General features: G+C 39.8%; 1 protein-coding gene across 2 annotated transcripts in view; it reads left to right on the top strand.

Moving 5' to 3' along the window:
• Positions 1-15,773, top strand: part of FMN1 (formin 1) — a 437,633-nt gene that overhangs the window by 210,053 nt on the left and 211,807 nt on the right. For both annotated transcript variants that reach the window (XM_043919297.1, XM_043919298.1), the window contains one exon: positions 2,451-2,601. In XM_043919297.1, the coding sequence (XP_043775232.1) occupies positions 2,451-2,601 (151 nt within the window). The remainder of the gene's footprint in view (positions 1-2,450; positions 2,602-15,773) is intronic.

The following is a 15,773-nucleotide window of genomic DNA, read 5'->3' as shown; positions in this document are numbered from 1 at the left end:
GCCTCTCCTCCAGCTCACGTGACTTTAAACTTATGCTGTTTTGCTTTCTTTGATGTCTGTTTTCTGTTTCTAGAGTAGGGAAAAGCCATTTATTTTATTTTATTTTTTTAAGGAAAAATACTCATGCAACTCCCTTTTTTGGCTTCCTCATAAGTACCTTCCTAATGAGAAAGTATCTTCTCCTCTCCCTCCGCCCTCTTCCTGTTCCACTCTCCTTCCGGCTTATGCCTACATCCTTCCCCTCTCCATTATTTTTCCCCTCACCTCCTCCTCCTCCTGCCTTCCTCTTCCTCTTCTTCTTTTGAGCTAAAATTGATTCAGTGGTCAGGAAAAAGTTGACCGTGATGGCAGATGGTCCATTGTGAGCAACCCCTTGTTACTGCCCCACCAACCCAGTTGCCTGCAACCTGCTGAGAAGTGGTATTCCAAAATTCTGTGATTCGTTTTTGGAAATGCCTTTTCCCATAGAAATAATGTTGGAAATGGTCACGAGGTGCTCAACATGACTGCCAAAGCCAATTTACTTCAGCATATGAGTGAGGTGCAGCCCACATCATCCGGAGCTGAGCTCAGAGTCCTTGGAGCTGGGGCCAGGTGGTACAGGTGCAGGAGGTGGGGGCATGGGTCTGAATAATCTTCCTTGTGCATGACATTACCTCCCTCACGGGACCCTCTCCTTGGCTTCCCAGAACCTTCCTGAGGCCCTGTCCAGCAGGTCTGAGGCAGCATGCTCCAAAATTTCCTGGTTGTCTTCTCCCACCAAGAATCCCTTTGCCAAGAGCAGCTGAGAAAAGCATTTAACATTAAAGGTGTTCATGTTGTGAACTGAAGTTAAGTGAGTGGGGGCAGGAGTGGTGCTGAGGAAGGAGCACATGCAGATGGATGTACCTCACTGGGAATGTTCTAGCCCTTGGGTGATGATTTCACAGGTACTCACTATCTGTTATACATTATAACTTACAGATGTCACATATATGTTCTTAAATACCTCAAATATTATGTTAGAGAAATAGTAATAGGAAAACACAAAAAGTGGAGAAAAGCAAATGTTCAGTTTTGTTATGGTCAAGAACCCAAATGTCATATTTCACAGGAAAGGCAGACACATAGCAAAATGTGAACACTCAGGCCTGAAAAGACAGTGTTGCCAACAGTTTCAAATACAAAAAAAATGGTCATTTAGTATCAAAAAACTGTATGGGCCACACTGTGTAATAGTAGTTCCTTTCCTTTTCATTCACTGGGAAAATATGTATCGAAACAAAGATAAGTATTTGTAGATATTATGGACCATAACAAACATACACATTTGATGTGTCTATTTGATGGGTAGATAAGACTTTTTTTTTTTTAAACTGTCTTTGGGCATTAAAAGTGTTTAAAAATAAGGTGAGAAAGTAAGTTAAGAAAGTAGATATTTAGGAGAAAATATGTTCTGACTAAAAGGAGCCTGAATAGTAATCCATCGAAGGCCATTCTCAGAGACAGTTCTTTTGAACTTGATTTCCCATATCTTCTTCCCTTCCTTTGTTTCAAAACTAGGCTGTACCTGTTTTTAGAGAGAGAAAAAAAAGCAAACAAAACAGGCTCCACATGGGTGCTTTAGCTGATCTCTGTGGGGGCTGGTACAATGGCATTGCTTGTTTTTATTAATACTATTGTTGAGATAGTGTATTTTAAATCAAATGTTTCTAAATGAGCACAGCCTATTCATATATATATTATATATATATATATAAGTATATATACATATATGGGCCCTGTACTTAGTTGATGTGAACTAAACCCAAAAACCATATTTGTAGTGTTTAGAAAAAAATCTACAGGAGGATAAATCCTCACTTTATCACTCCATTTTCATTACATTTAGGAATTATCCCATGGAATGTCTCAGAATGGTGGCTCAGATGGTAAAGAATCTGCCTGCAATGCAGGAGACGATGGTTCAATCCCATGGACGGGAAGATCCCCTGGAGAAGGAAATGGCCACCCATTCCAGTATTCTTGCTTGGGAAATCCCATGGACACAGGAGCCTGGCGGGCTACAGTCTGTGTGTGGGGTCACAAAGAGTCACAAAGGACTGAGCGACTAACCCTTTCACTTTCACTTCACTTTCAGCCTTTATACAATGCCCATTTTTACCCAGCGTGAAAATGCCACAGACTGAGGGAGGGGTGGCTTACACACCCCAGGAGTTCTGGCCCCACGGGGTTTCTTGGTTCTTGCTCACAGCAACAAGTACTCACACAAGGACTGTTCTCTTTTGGAAACCTGTGTTTGCTTTAATGCTTCGTAGTATATTTTGATTTAAAAATGTATAATCATAGGAAGCTTTTCTTCAAGCTTTATTAGAGTTTTTAAAGGAGTTAAAAAATGAATTAAGGACGTCACTGTATTCTATTCTCTTTTGTTTGGTTCTTACATTTAACTTGCCATTTTCTCTTTTAAGCCAAAATTCTACGCCAACTTTATGGGATTCCTTAGAAGAGCCTGATATTCGGGATACTAGCGAATTTGAGTATTTATTCTCCAAAGACACAACTCAGCAGAAGAAAAAACCTCTCTCAGAGACCTATGAGAAAAAAAACAAGGTCAAAAAGGTATTGCCTGGCTATAGTAATCATAACTATATCACTATTTTTTGTCCTACATGGGGTTTCATTATATGCTGCTGGTTTGCTTCCCCTCTGTTTTCAAAAAAAAATGTTTTGGAAGGTTTTGAGTCACAGATGACATCAAGGAGCCAATAGTTTGAGAAATCTGTACTTACTATTTTGGTCATATTGTCTGAATTTTCAAACTATTTTCTTAATCTGAACTTTTTTTCCAGCCATGAATTCTATTAAAAAAAAATTAATTTAGTGAAAAGTGTTCTGTAGGCTATGTGGAAAATATGCCTTACTTTTTTATAAATTCATTCATTGAACAACTATTTATTGAGAGTGTATTTGTGCTAGATTTTGTTTTAGGCCCATGCTATCCAGTAGGGTATTCCTTAACCACATGTGACAAGGTTATGTTATAAAATTAGATACATTTAAATATTCAGTGGCATTTGCTACTTTTCAGTTTTATTCTTCTGGCTGGTGGCTACCATACAGCAGATTAAAGAGAATTTTTGTTTTTACAGAAAGTTCTATAGGATAGCACTGTCTGAGCACCTGTGGTACATTGGTGAAAAAACAGAGATCCTTGCCCTGTGCAGATTATATAAACCATCAACATCAAAAACAAAAAGTCAAATCATGTGATGAGAGCAGCATAAGGAGGATCAACTTTGGGAGAAGTGGGGGGATGGCTTATAGGTTTGAATACAGAGTGTTCAGAGTAGTCCTCATGGAGAAGGTGACCTCTGAGCAGGCTTGAGGGCTAAAAATCTGAGGCCATGAGCCATCCCTCAGAGAACAAGATCAGGATTCTCAAGCAGTCAGACAGGTGTGGAGGTGGGTGGCCAGGGTGCCTTGCACTGACAGTGTGACCCACGTCAGAGTCCTTTCACTGGCCGCGTCCCCCTAAGCAGCGTCACATGTGACAACATCCGTCCCTGTTCTAAGTGAGAATCAAACGAGGCCACGTCTGCAGTGTGCTCCCGTGGTGCCTGGCACCCCGTCGGCCCTCAGCTGGTGATTGCTGCTCTTGTTTCGCCGCTGTTGCTGCCCCTGCTGCTCTTTCTCTGCCTCTGTGTTGTGATGACGACATAGATGGTGTTGAGGAAAATCACTTGGCCCATGAACAGTGTGAGTTTGAGCTGCATGGCTCCACTTGGACGTGGATATTTTTCAGGAGTAAATGCTTTAGTCCTAAACAGTCTGTGTTGGGCTGAATCCATGGGTGCTGAGGGCTGACTCTAAGCTATATGCAGATTAACTCCTTAGTTGTTCAGGGGTCAGCTTTGCAGTACTTGGTTCTGCTGTTGATTTATGATGTGATTTGGGCAGCTTGTCTCACTTCTTCAGGCCATATTCTCCCTTCTCTTTAAGACAGGATTAACAATACCTGAGTCTACCTGAGCCATCAGGTTACTGTGAAATTCAAATCTAAGAGGATTGGAAGAAGTGTTTTGAAAGTGTATAATATCGAATGAGAGTTTCATCAACACTTCATTGTTAAATTATACACTGAGGTTCATGCATTGGTTGGTATCTCAAATAACATTATGATTGAGAAATCTGCTATGCCTCATGATGGGGGAAATGGCAAAAGTCTGAATGCAGTTTTCTGTTTAATCAAGTCAAATTGGACTACTGACTTGAATCATACATGAAAATCTTGATCAAAGTTTGTTACCTCTTAAGTTTGATGGAATTTTTTGTTTTGTTTGATGGAATTTATCAGTTTTCCTGATAAAACAACGTGATCCCAATTATAATTAAATATCAGAACAAATCTTTTAAGAGGACATATTGCATGAAACAACTTAATTACAGGCAAGAAGTCAAATGATAGACTATGAAATATATACATGTGCGGTTAGAATCCTATGGCTTGGAAATAAATGTGCTTTGCAGGCCAGCTTGCTTTTTAAATGCCCTCTATAGGAACAGAAGACTACTTGTTTCTATACAAAAGGCAGAACCAGAATCTCTCTATTCCAAAGGTGGCATCATACTGCCTCTTCTAGGAAGTTTTCTCTGACCATCCAGGAAATCCACTGAATGTTTTCTTACCCAATATCATATAAAATTTACTTTTGTTCTCTTTTTCTTTTAAAATTGCTGTTATTCCTTGTGTTTTCCTCTCTCTGGATGCTTGATTACATGTTAGTTCTTCATAAAGCTAATTCTTTCTGTTCTGGTGAATGACAGTTTTTAAAATATTGAAGTATTTGTTTTTGAAACATCAAAGCATTATTTTTTTAGTTTATTCTTATTTCTTATCTCATAATTGGTTGCCTCGTCAACAAAGGATTTTCACTAAGGCAGTTAGTACTTGATGTGTATGTTTTTCTGAGGGGGAAAATATCCTTCATTCAAACTCTTTAATCTTTCTGAACAGTGAGGTTGGTGTTACCCCAAAGAATCTGTGCACATGTGAAGTCACTATTTTTTCTTTAATAAAGGTAGGTCTACTGAGCTTTCTTGGTAGCTTAGTTGTAAAGAATCCACTTGCCAAGTAGGAGACATGGTCAGTCACTAGGTTGGGAAGAGGCCCTGGAGAAGGAAATTGCAACCCACTCCAGTATTTCTGCCTGGGAAGTCCCATGGACAGAAGAGCCTGGCGGGCTCTAGTCCATGAGGTTGCAGAGTTGCATACAACTTAGCGACTAACCAGTAAAATGACTACTGGATTTTGATGAGCTTGAGGCTGCTTGAAGTCTGCAGTGAGCTTCCGTCCCACCTTAGAACTGAGATATTCTGAGTTTTAAAGAAAATAATGAGTTGAGTCAATGCCAAGAAAACTCTGAACCTGCCTCCTATACTCCTTCCCTCTGTGCCCATGACCAGATATCCAACATCAAGATGGATCCCGCGGTCTCTTCTGAAAGTCAGATGTTTCTTTTCTTTTCTCTGAGGATGAAGATGAAAGTAAGTTTTAGCCATTGTGAGCGACCAGGACTTTGAGCAGTGGAGGAGCTTTGAGCACTGGAACCACAGAATGGTTCCCATACAATATGACCAGGAAACACTTGCCAGATACACCTTTTTATGGTGACCAAAGGTGAAGTATATGTTGGAGTTTTAAAAATTCAGCATTCTGAATCTTGGCCTCTGGTACTTTGCTAGAACTGAGACATACACGTGAGCATCTCTTAAGTAGAGCTGGTGTGCATCCATCTGTGTATCCCACATCTTTAGTTGAGAACTGTTCAAATTGTCATGGTTCTGCTAAACTCAGATACAAGTTTCTACTTCCATCTTTTATAACAGTATTTGAAGTTCTCACCACTGGTGCTGGTTTTAAGTAAACAGATATGTAGCTTCTTTTCTTTTTGATACATATCTTCTTAAACTGGGCCAGGATCCTGTTTTCTAGTAAGATGTAGTCTAAGAATTGGAAGGAGCCTTCCTGATCAACTAATTTGGTACCTTCATTTTGGCCCATGAGAAACGAGACCTAGAAAGATAAAGATGACTTCTAGGGTTTGTACGCTTTTCACAGGAAGTCATCATTAATGACAGACCCTTGAGAGGATATAGAAGAGCCTCAGTATGTGTCTCATTTTTCCTTAATTTAAACAGTAATTTGCCATACTTAAAGATGATAGATTTTACTAGGGTGATTGATTTTGACGTTTATAAATGAGAATAGCCATTGTTAGAATCATCAACAGGATACAACTACACTTGTGCAAATCTAAAATATGTCCTACGTGGTGAAATTATCCAGAGTTTCCTCAGGGTCTTTCAATAGGAATCCAAATCTTTGAATAAAAAGACACTTTAGGTATAAGTCCAACTATAAAATAAAATGGAGAATTGGAACTGTTTTCCTTTGACCCTGTCTATCCTAAATATCAGCTATAGTAAGTTAAATACTATGACAAATTCTTATTGCATACTCAGACATGAGCCTTCCTCATTTGTGACCCGAGACCACTGTGCCACTACAAACGTAACATTTACCAAATTGAGAACCAGAGCTCAAAACATCATCTCTTGTCTGTACCACCAATGCTTAATACCACCTCCTATTGTTTTTGCTCTCTGATAGCTTTCAGGGCAAGTTGTATAACTTGTCCACACTGATTCTTTCTCTACAGAATAGGGAATAACAGCCCTTCAGGGTTGTTCTGAGGATAAAATGAAATCATGATTGTGAAAGTACTTTTAAGTATTCTCTAGAAATGTAATAATCTCTTAGTTTATGAACAAATGTGAAAACTCTGTAAAGAAATTCTTGAACATCACTGATTCCCACAACCTTGTAGAGCAGGGGTCCCCAACCTCTGGGATCTAATGCCTGATGATCTGAGGTGGAACTAATGTAATAATAATAGCAACAGAGTGCACAATAAATATAATGTGATGAATTATCCCAACCGACGCCCCCGCCCAGTCCATGGAAAAATTGTCTTCCACGAAACCAGGTCCCTTGTGCCAAAAAGGTTGGGAACCACTGTTTAGTTCAGTTCAGTTGCTCAGTCGTGTCCGACTCTTTGCAACCCCATGATTCACAGCACGCCAGGCCTCCCTGTCCAACACCAACTCCCAGAGTCTACTCAAACTCATGTCCATCGAGTCGATGATGCCATCCAGCCATCTCATCCTCTGTTGTCCCCTTCTCTTGCCCCCAATCCCTCCCAGCATCAGGGTCTTTTCCAATGAGTCAGCTCTTCGCATGAGGAACCACTGTTAGAGGGCCTTCAAATATAAGTGTGTCCGTTCCTGAAACTTTGCAAATGGTCCTCTCTAGATCATTCCTGTTCTTCAGTATTTCTGGAAGAATTCCTTTAATGGCACATACTGCAGACATCTAGTAGTTCATCTTACAGTGGTTGATATGTCTTTTTGCACTGTGAAGTAAGAGTTTTCACTGTCAGTACGCCCTTATTTATCTGGGTGTGTCTATCTCTAAGTTATATGTATTCTGGGGAAAGGTAGGTCAGTGCATTGACAAGGGGCCAGAAACCTGCTTTCATCGTCTGAGATTTTTTGTCCTGGTGCCTGTCAGAGAAGCAGCTACTCCGATAAACCTTCCAGTTGCTTTCTAAACTTGCCCAGCAACGTTCAGAAAATCAGCGTGACCTGCCAATATTCTTCCTCTGTTGAAATGGCACAATCTTACTTTGAATTATGAATAATGTCCGTGCCTGTTCCCTCCCCTGTAAGATACATAAAAATCATTCCTCTCCCTTGGTCATTTTAATAGAGATTTCTTAAGAATTAATGAGATAGTGGCTATTTCCTGATCGTTGGTGGGGGTGATGGTGTAGGGAGGGGTGGCGATGGTCCCTCAGACGCTTGTCTGTTGAAACTTCCTGGAGCCAAAAGCTTTCAGTTGTAATTGGGTCACTTTGGCCAGGATTGTAGCTGTAACTCTCAAATCCCAGACTTGGTGTCTCAGTTTAGTGGGGAGGGGAGAAGAGTGGAAGGAGAACATCATTTGGAATCCTGAACATAAATTTATAGGGTTTTCATAACCTGTTGCCTTCCAAGTTTATATAATTTCAGCTTTTGTGTACAAAGATAATTTCTCTGGGCCGCCTTGGTAAGGTATGTGCCTTATTCCCCTCCCTGCCCCCCTCCTCCCAGGAATGGGAAAGCATTTGCCCAGCCCTTTCTATTTCTCCTGTGTTTGAAAAATGAGCAGTGAGGTTAGGGGTTATCATCTATAGCAGTGAGTGAAATCACTTGCCCCGTGTGTTGATTGCACCAATATATGACCTTGAGGTCATATAGTGCTGTGTCCAGATTCTTTGAGTGATATCTGGAATGATCTGGGCTTTCCTGTTCTTTGGGTTAAAGATCCCTGACTGGCCAAATGTACTGAAAGCAAACAGGAGCTTCTATTCTGTGGCAAGCACCAGCTTACAAAAATTCTGTCTTGTAAATTTTATTTGGAAATAAGACAGCCCAGAATGTTAAGTTGTACTTTTACTTTATTTACTTATTTTTTTAAATGGTTGTTAGAACTTGTCAAGTATGGATATCAATGATTCTTTCAGAATGTTGAATTTGAGTATTATTCTTGGAGTTCAACTATGTTTCTTTTGCTGGCTGTTAAACAGTAACTTAATCTGGGTTTATACCTCAAGCCAGCTAGAGGAGTTCAGTTCCTACCCACACCACAAGAGGGCACCTTTGAATGCTGAGCTCCAGCGCTAAAGTAGCTTCTATCCTGGAGCCGGGGCAGGAGAACCTACAGGAGAGTTAACTGCCCCTCAGCACTATCTTTCTCCTTGTTAAATTTCTTTATTTTGGACCACGAGGCCAGATTTCACAGCAAATTACCCACTCAAAGTATTGGGAGCCAAATGCATATTAGAAAGACTTATAGGTATTAGTAGAATAGAAATCATTAGTAGGCATAGTTCCAGTCCTTAGAATGAATGACAGCAGTGTAAAAATTCATGAAGTATTAGACTTGGCCCCTTTGAGACTGATTCTGGGATCACCTTCCTTCTCCCTACCCCCCCACCACACACACAGAGTTCTTTACATTGTCCATATCTAAAGGGAGTGAAGATGTATTTGAATATAGACTCAGGGTTCTCTGATTGGAAAATAAAGAAGTTGATTAGATGTTAGAAGATGTGCTATGAGAGAACACTTCTAAATATGGTTGTTTTTTTTTTTTTTAAGTATGTTATCCTTTACTCCTAGTAGAGTAAAATTTTTGAAATCTCACCTATATGTTTTTGGACCTCATTCATTTATACTTAACACATTTATATATATATATTTATACACACACACACACACACACACACACACACACTCTTAGACCTTTTCTAAGATTGTGACTGGCTGAAGCTAGACAGTGGTTTGAGAATGAGTTTCAATGAAGGGACCTTGATGATGTCAGTGACTTCTCTGGCCTCCAGTGCTAAGCTAGAAGTATGTGCGGAAATAACAAGAATGAGCAAAGATCTTATAAGTGTGTTTAAGTCACAAACCCAAGTCACGTGGATGCTTACAAAACTGAACACATAAATGCTTTGCAAAGTATACACATCTCTGATACGGTCACAGGTCAAAACAGCCTCCATGCCACATGTACACACACACATGTGCACATTCATAAGTATGTGCTTAACATGGGCAGAAGCCTTAATAATCTTGTATTGACGTAGAATCTTTCAAGTGAAGGTGACAAGATTTCAATAGCGATAATAATAGTTAATGCACCTAGCATGTGTTAACTTACCCAGTTGTCATAAGAACCCAGTGAGATCATTCTATGATTATTCCCATTTTGTAGGTGAGGAAGCTGGAGCTTAGAGGTTTATGTAACTTGCCCAGCATCACACAGCTCTTAAGTGGCAAGGAAATGAATCCACCAACCATCCCAGAACCTGTGCTCTTAATTACTTGACAAAAGGTCTGTTGGTCTGAATTTAACTACAAGTGCTGACTTTATATTCACTTGGAGAAGCCTGAATTGTATTTTCTGGTTTAGTGAAAAGAGTGCTGGCTTTGTTGTCCATAGACCCGGTTTCTACTTATGGTTCTGCACTTAGCCAACTATGGAATCTTGGGCAAATTCTTTAACTTCTCTGGGTCTTAGGTCTTTCATCTGTCAAAAGATAAACTTTGATTAGATAAATTCCAAAGATATGGTCATTACTTTTCCTTTGCAGATGGGGACACTCAAGAGTCACCAACTTTTGTCTTATTTATTAGAGGGCAAATGGACAGATGGAAAAGACCCTGATGCTGGGAAAGATTGAGGGCAGGAGGAGAAGGGGGTGACAGAGGATGAGATGGTTGGATGGCATCACTGCCTCAATGGACATGAATCTGAGCAAACTCGGGAAAATAGTGGAAGTCAGGGAAGCCTGGCATGCTGCAGTCCATGGGGTTGCAAAGAGTCGGACATGACTGAGTGACTGAACAAGACAAAGGCATGTGATTCAACATGTTTGTGCTCAGAGCCATAGATCAAACTGCCCGAAATCATAAGCACCATGTTGTATGAGCCACAGGTATATGGGAGCTCAGGGAATAATTGCTAGGGTTTTAATAATACCCTCATCTTAAAAGGGGCCTTTCCAGGTGGTTCAGTGATAAAGAATCAGCTTGCCAGTGCAGGAGACATGGTTCGGTCCCTGGGTTGGGAAGATCCCCTGCAGAAGGAAATGGCATATTCAGTCCAGTGTTCTTGCCTGGAAAATCACGTGGACAGAGGAGCCTGGCAGGCTAGATAGAGTCCATGGGTTCACAAAGAATCGGATATGACTAAGCGACTAAACAACAACAACGATCTTAAGAGACAGAAATGTACTGGACAGTTATTTTTAAAATAAACAAAGTTTCTCTGTGTATTTGGGTATTGAAGGACTGGAAATCTGATGGGGAAAACTGCAGTGGAAGGGCTCCAGTGGTCTTGTCTTGAAGGTAACTGGTTAGCCACTGTGTCCAATCATGTAACCTCTCTGGCCTTAATTTTGGTAACTGTCATGGCCTCTGGAGCAGATATTTCTAAAGATGCTTTCGAGATGCAAAGTATCAGATCATACCTGTATGTGGACACCTTCACACATACATTTGAAAGCTGAGTTTGTACAAGTGTGTGAGTAGAATGAAACCATGGATTTGGACCTTGTTTAGTCAATGAATAACATGGATATACTCTTTTCAAACACTGTGTTTCTTCCCCCAGAGATGAAATATTTCCCTTTTCATACTTGTCTCTACTTAATAAAAAATATCTTTGGTGGTGGCAGCCAATGGCTGAGCTGACCAGCTCCTATCAGCTGGTGTGGCCCTCCAGGCTCCCCTCCATCTTCTGATAGAGTTTCCAGGGTACAGAGGCCAAGCCCAGAGTTCAGGTTACACCAGGCAGAGCCATCCGCATGTTTCCTAGGACGGTCTGGCTTGACCCCAGGACTGTGGCTACACTTATAATTTTTTATAAAATACCCTTTGTCCCAGAGCTTGATTTCCTTTAGCCTGACCAGATTTCTCTCCAGCTGAGGCTTATTTGCATGGCTGTAAACACAGCCCGACAAAGCTCACCAACTGTGATAAAAGCAAAGGAAACCCGAGACCTTTGGAAATTCCAAAATCTGCCTTCAGTATCTGAGCCTGACTCACAGTCACGCCTCAGCCCAGGAGGCTGCCAGCGTGCCGCAGCTAAAGAAATGTTATTCTGATTGATCTGATTAGGGCAACAAGGTTAGCTATGGTCAATTTACAAAGACAGTATGAGAAGAAATCATGTGTGTAGGCAAGTTATGGGTCAGCGAGGCCCCTGCCAGAAGTTCTGAAAAGCCATGACTCTGTCAGGACCATTACCAGATCTCCTCGGGGGGGTACAAATGGGATTGGAGGGCCACGGCCCCTCCAGCGCAGTGGATGGCAAACGGGGAGTGGTGCTCGCTGGTAGCTGATTTCCTTCACTGCCAAGTCCTTACATGGAGTTCCCCACACCCCATGTAGAGGACTGCCCCAGCCCCTCATCGCTGGGGAGAGAAGGTGGGGAGGACATGGGGCTCTAGATTGACCCACAGGAGCAGCCAGATGGAACCTATTGGGCATTTTGATCCCTTCCTTCACCACAAGAGTGGTTTAATTGGGGTCTGGCTCCAGGCCCTGGTTACTAAATAACCTGAGTCTTAGTGTTTTCATTTTCATTCATTAACTTTTATGCTAGGTACCTTATTAGTCACATTAGACATTTTGCATGTGCAAAATATCCTAGGAGGTGAGAAGGTGGGAGGGCTCTTTAAAAATGGTATAGAGCTGCAAGGACCAGGGGGTTAATTCATGACCTAATTATCACATAACTTTTGACTCTCTTGTAGACCCTCTTGCACAGCTTCCTTGGTTTACAACAAACACAAATACTAACTTTTAAACTTCACTTTCAAATGGTTATGGTGTGCGTATTGATTCTGAAGATCTTGGATCTTTCACTCTGGGTGTGGCTCTCTTCCTCCCTGCTCAATTCCGAAACATAAATGAGTGTTACTTACAACCCTAGGCTAAGGTACATTAATTAACAAAGAAAGATGTATTTAAAATGAAGCCAACCAAAAGCCACAGTGCTTGAGCTGGGCCTCATTATAAATAGTTCACTCTGTACTATAATCATCTTACTAATGGAAAAAATGAGACACTGAGATGGTTGCTTAGAGAATGTAATTCAGAATAGCAGCAAGATGCCTAAAGCATGCGATGTTTAGAATGATTTAGGAAGGCATTGGAGAAACGGGGCCATGTGATGTTTTTGTTGTGTGTTACTTACACTCTTGGGCTGTGGAGGTCTGTGAAGTTCAGCTGTGTAGGACACAGCTGTTCACTTACCACCAGTGGAAGGGTTGAGCCTCAGAGGCTGAAGGTACATGGAGAAGAAAGTAAGACAGGCCAGCATAGTAGGTCACACCAGTTGGCTGAGATCTTGGTGTGTGTGTGTCTCAGAGCCACCAAGAAGCCAGTTTCAAGGCTTCCAATCAGTCACTTCCGCCAGCACACCCAGGGCACCAAGAGTCACACCTCCTCTAAGTATGGAAGGTGGTAGTGTCATGTTTCGGCAGGCTTCACTTTTTCTTTTTCTTTGAGTCATCAATTCATCCATGGGCCTAGTCCCTTCATCTTTCTAAGCTTCCTCTTTTCAGCTCCCTCATCTGTAAAGTCAGAATAACAATGGTACCTATTTCAAAAGGTGATTGTGAGAATTAAAATAATCTGTGACGTGTTTAGCTGCATGTCTGATGCATACCTATCTGCTGCTGCCACCATGCTATTACCACCATCATCATGACCATCAGTAGTAGGAGTAAGAACAATGAGAACTCCACTAGTGTTACCCCTAAAAGAGATCAGGAGGTTGGATTCCAACCAGAAGCCTCATCTCTCCTGCAGGGATGACTCCTGAACCCCCAGAGGGCTAGCAGAGATCCATCTCATCCTCTCGTGTGTGTGTGTGTGTGTGTGTGTGTATGTGCATGTCTGTGTCCCATTGGGACACAGCTATGTAATTAAATGAGTTTAAGCTAGATGCTCAGAGATGCACGTCCTCAAGATGTGCCAAGAGAAAACCATGCACTAGAACAAAATGATAAATTTGCCTGCATTTTCTAGTACTATTTTTATTTGGCTTTCGTAAGTATTCTATGTTGGTAGTACGGGTTTTAAGTTTGTTGGCTCTAGGGAGGCAACATAAGGGTGCTTCCTTAAATCCTTTTAGAATATGATAGGCTATAAATAAATAAATATAATCATGTCTAGGATCACTGATATAGGTGATGATGACACCCTTTAAAGTGTGCTATTTTAGATTGGTTTCTATATTAATAATAAAATTTAATTGACTTTTATTTTTATCAACATCTTGCATGGATATAATTTTAAGAATCAAGCAATATTAAAAGATGTAAGAAAAGCAAAGGTCCTGAAAGTCTCAACAAACTTCAGGCCATTTTTTGTACAGACCACATCCTCTGGTTAAAGTGAAATTAAGTTAGAAGTAATTTATCATTAGCAAAAATCTCCTTTGCTTTTTAAAATTTACATTCATTCCTGCAGGTAACTCATGGATCAAGAAGGAAATTATAAGGGGATTGAGAAAACCCTTATAATTCAAACAATACTGGTTATTAAGATTCAGAGATATAGCTAAAATGCATGGTCACGAGTGTTTATATTAGAGAAAAAGCTAGGTCAGAAATAAAGCATTCAAAATAAATAGCTAGAAAAAGAAAAACAAACCAAGGAAATTAGAAGGAAAAATTAGATTGAACAATAAGAAAAGCCATTTTTGCAGATCAAATGTGATCAAAGATTTAAAATTTCATATGGTTCAACTAAATGCATTTTAAGATGAGAATGGAAATTTTTGTAAAAATTTTAATGCAATGTAGAAGATCGATAAAGTCAAAAGTTGGTTCTTTGAAATTGAAATTAAGAAACTTTAGGCAAGATTAAGCAAAACAAGCAAACATAAATAAAAATAATAGGAAAGTAAAAGTGACTGTAACTACAGATGCAATAGAAATATATAAGATAATCCCATAACCAAACTTTTGGCAATAAATGAAAATAACATGAAAATTTAAACTTTCTTGAAAAATATAAATTACCAAAACAGGGTCAAGAAGAAATACAACACTGGAATGTCTTATAAATATTAAGGAAATTGGATCCATAAAGTCGTCTTACTAAGAAAGTTCCAGACCCAGTTGGTTTTATTACCCCAAGTATTTTCCTTCTTACACAAAATACTTGAAAGAAGAGAAAATACACTTAAAACTATCATATACTCTTGATAGCACTACCAGACAAGGGCAGGAAGTAAAACAAAAGTTACAGGTCAGTTTCTGTCACATAGAAGGAGGTCCTCTTACCTATGGAGGTCCTAAACACAGAGTATTGGTAAATGAAATCCAGCAATGAATAAAAGATTATTACATTGAAAGCATTGAGGTAGACCTAGGTAACAGATGTCAGTTAACCCCAAATTGACTTCTAGTTTCAAAATAATTCCAATCAAAATATAAATAGGATTATTTGAAATTTGGTAAGCTTATTCTAAAAAATTTGTATAGAAGAGCAAAATTTCAAAAATAACCTTACAAAATCTATCTTAAATATCATGTCTAGTGAAAAAAGCAAGTCACACAAAAACTTATTCCATTGATCTGAAGTTAAAAGAACATAAAAGTCAAAGAATGTTATGGAATCACATATTTGCAGCAAACTATTTTTTAAAAAGCAAGGGAGTGATAAACATAAAATTCAAGCAGATTAAATATTCTGACAAAGAAATGCCACGTAGGATACTTACTGTCCCTCATATCAAGAAAAATAAAGCAGGGCAGTATAATAGCTATAGTGTGATAATAATTTGAACAGAAAAAACAAAGATCAGTGGAAAGAGTTGAGGGTTCAGAGGCAGATCCATGCATATAGTGGAAACTAACATATAACAAGTGTGGTCTCTCAGATCAGTGGGCAAAAATGACTATTGAAAAATGACTTTAAAAATTGGAAAATATTTATATGTATATATCTCCAAAAGAAAATAGATCCCTCCCTCACATTATGAATAAAGATCAGTTCCAGATGTATCAGACTCCTAAATGAGAAAGGAAAAAGTTAATAGTTTTTTGAAAAAGCATATAGGAGCATATCTTTTAACCTCACATGGAAAAGACACAAAAAGCATAAAT

Source organism: Cervus elaphus, chromosome 12, assembly GCF_910594005.1.
Source record: "Cervus elaphus chromosome 12, mCerEla1.1, whole genome shotgun sequence".
NCBI classification, from domain to species: domain Eukaryota; kingdom Metazoa; phylum Chordata; class Mammalia; order Artiodactyla; family Cervidae; genus Cervus; species Cervus elaphus.
The sequence above is the reverse complement of the archived record's forward strand: the minus strand, read 5'-3'. Positions and strand labels throughout refer to the sequence as shown.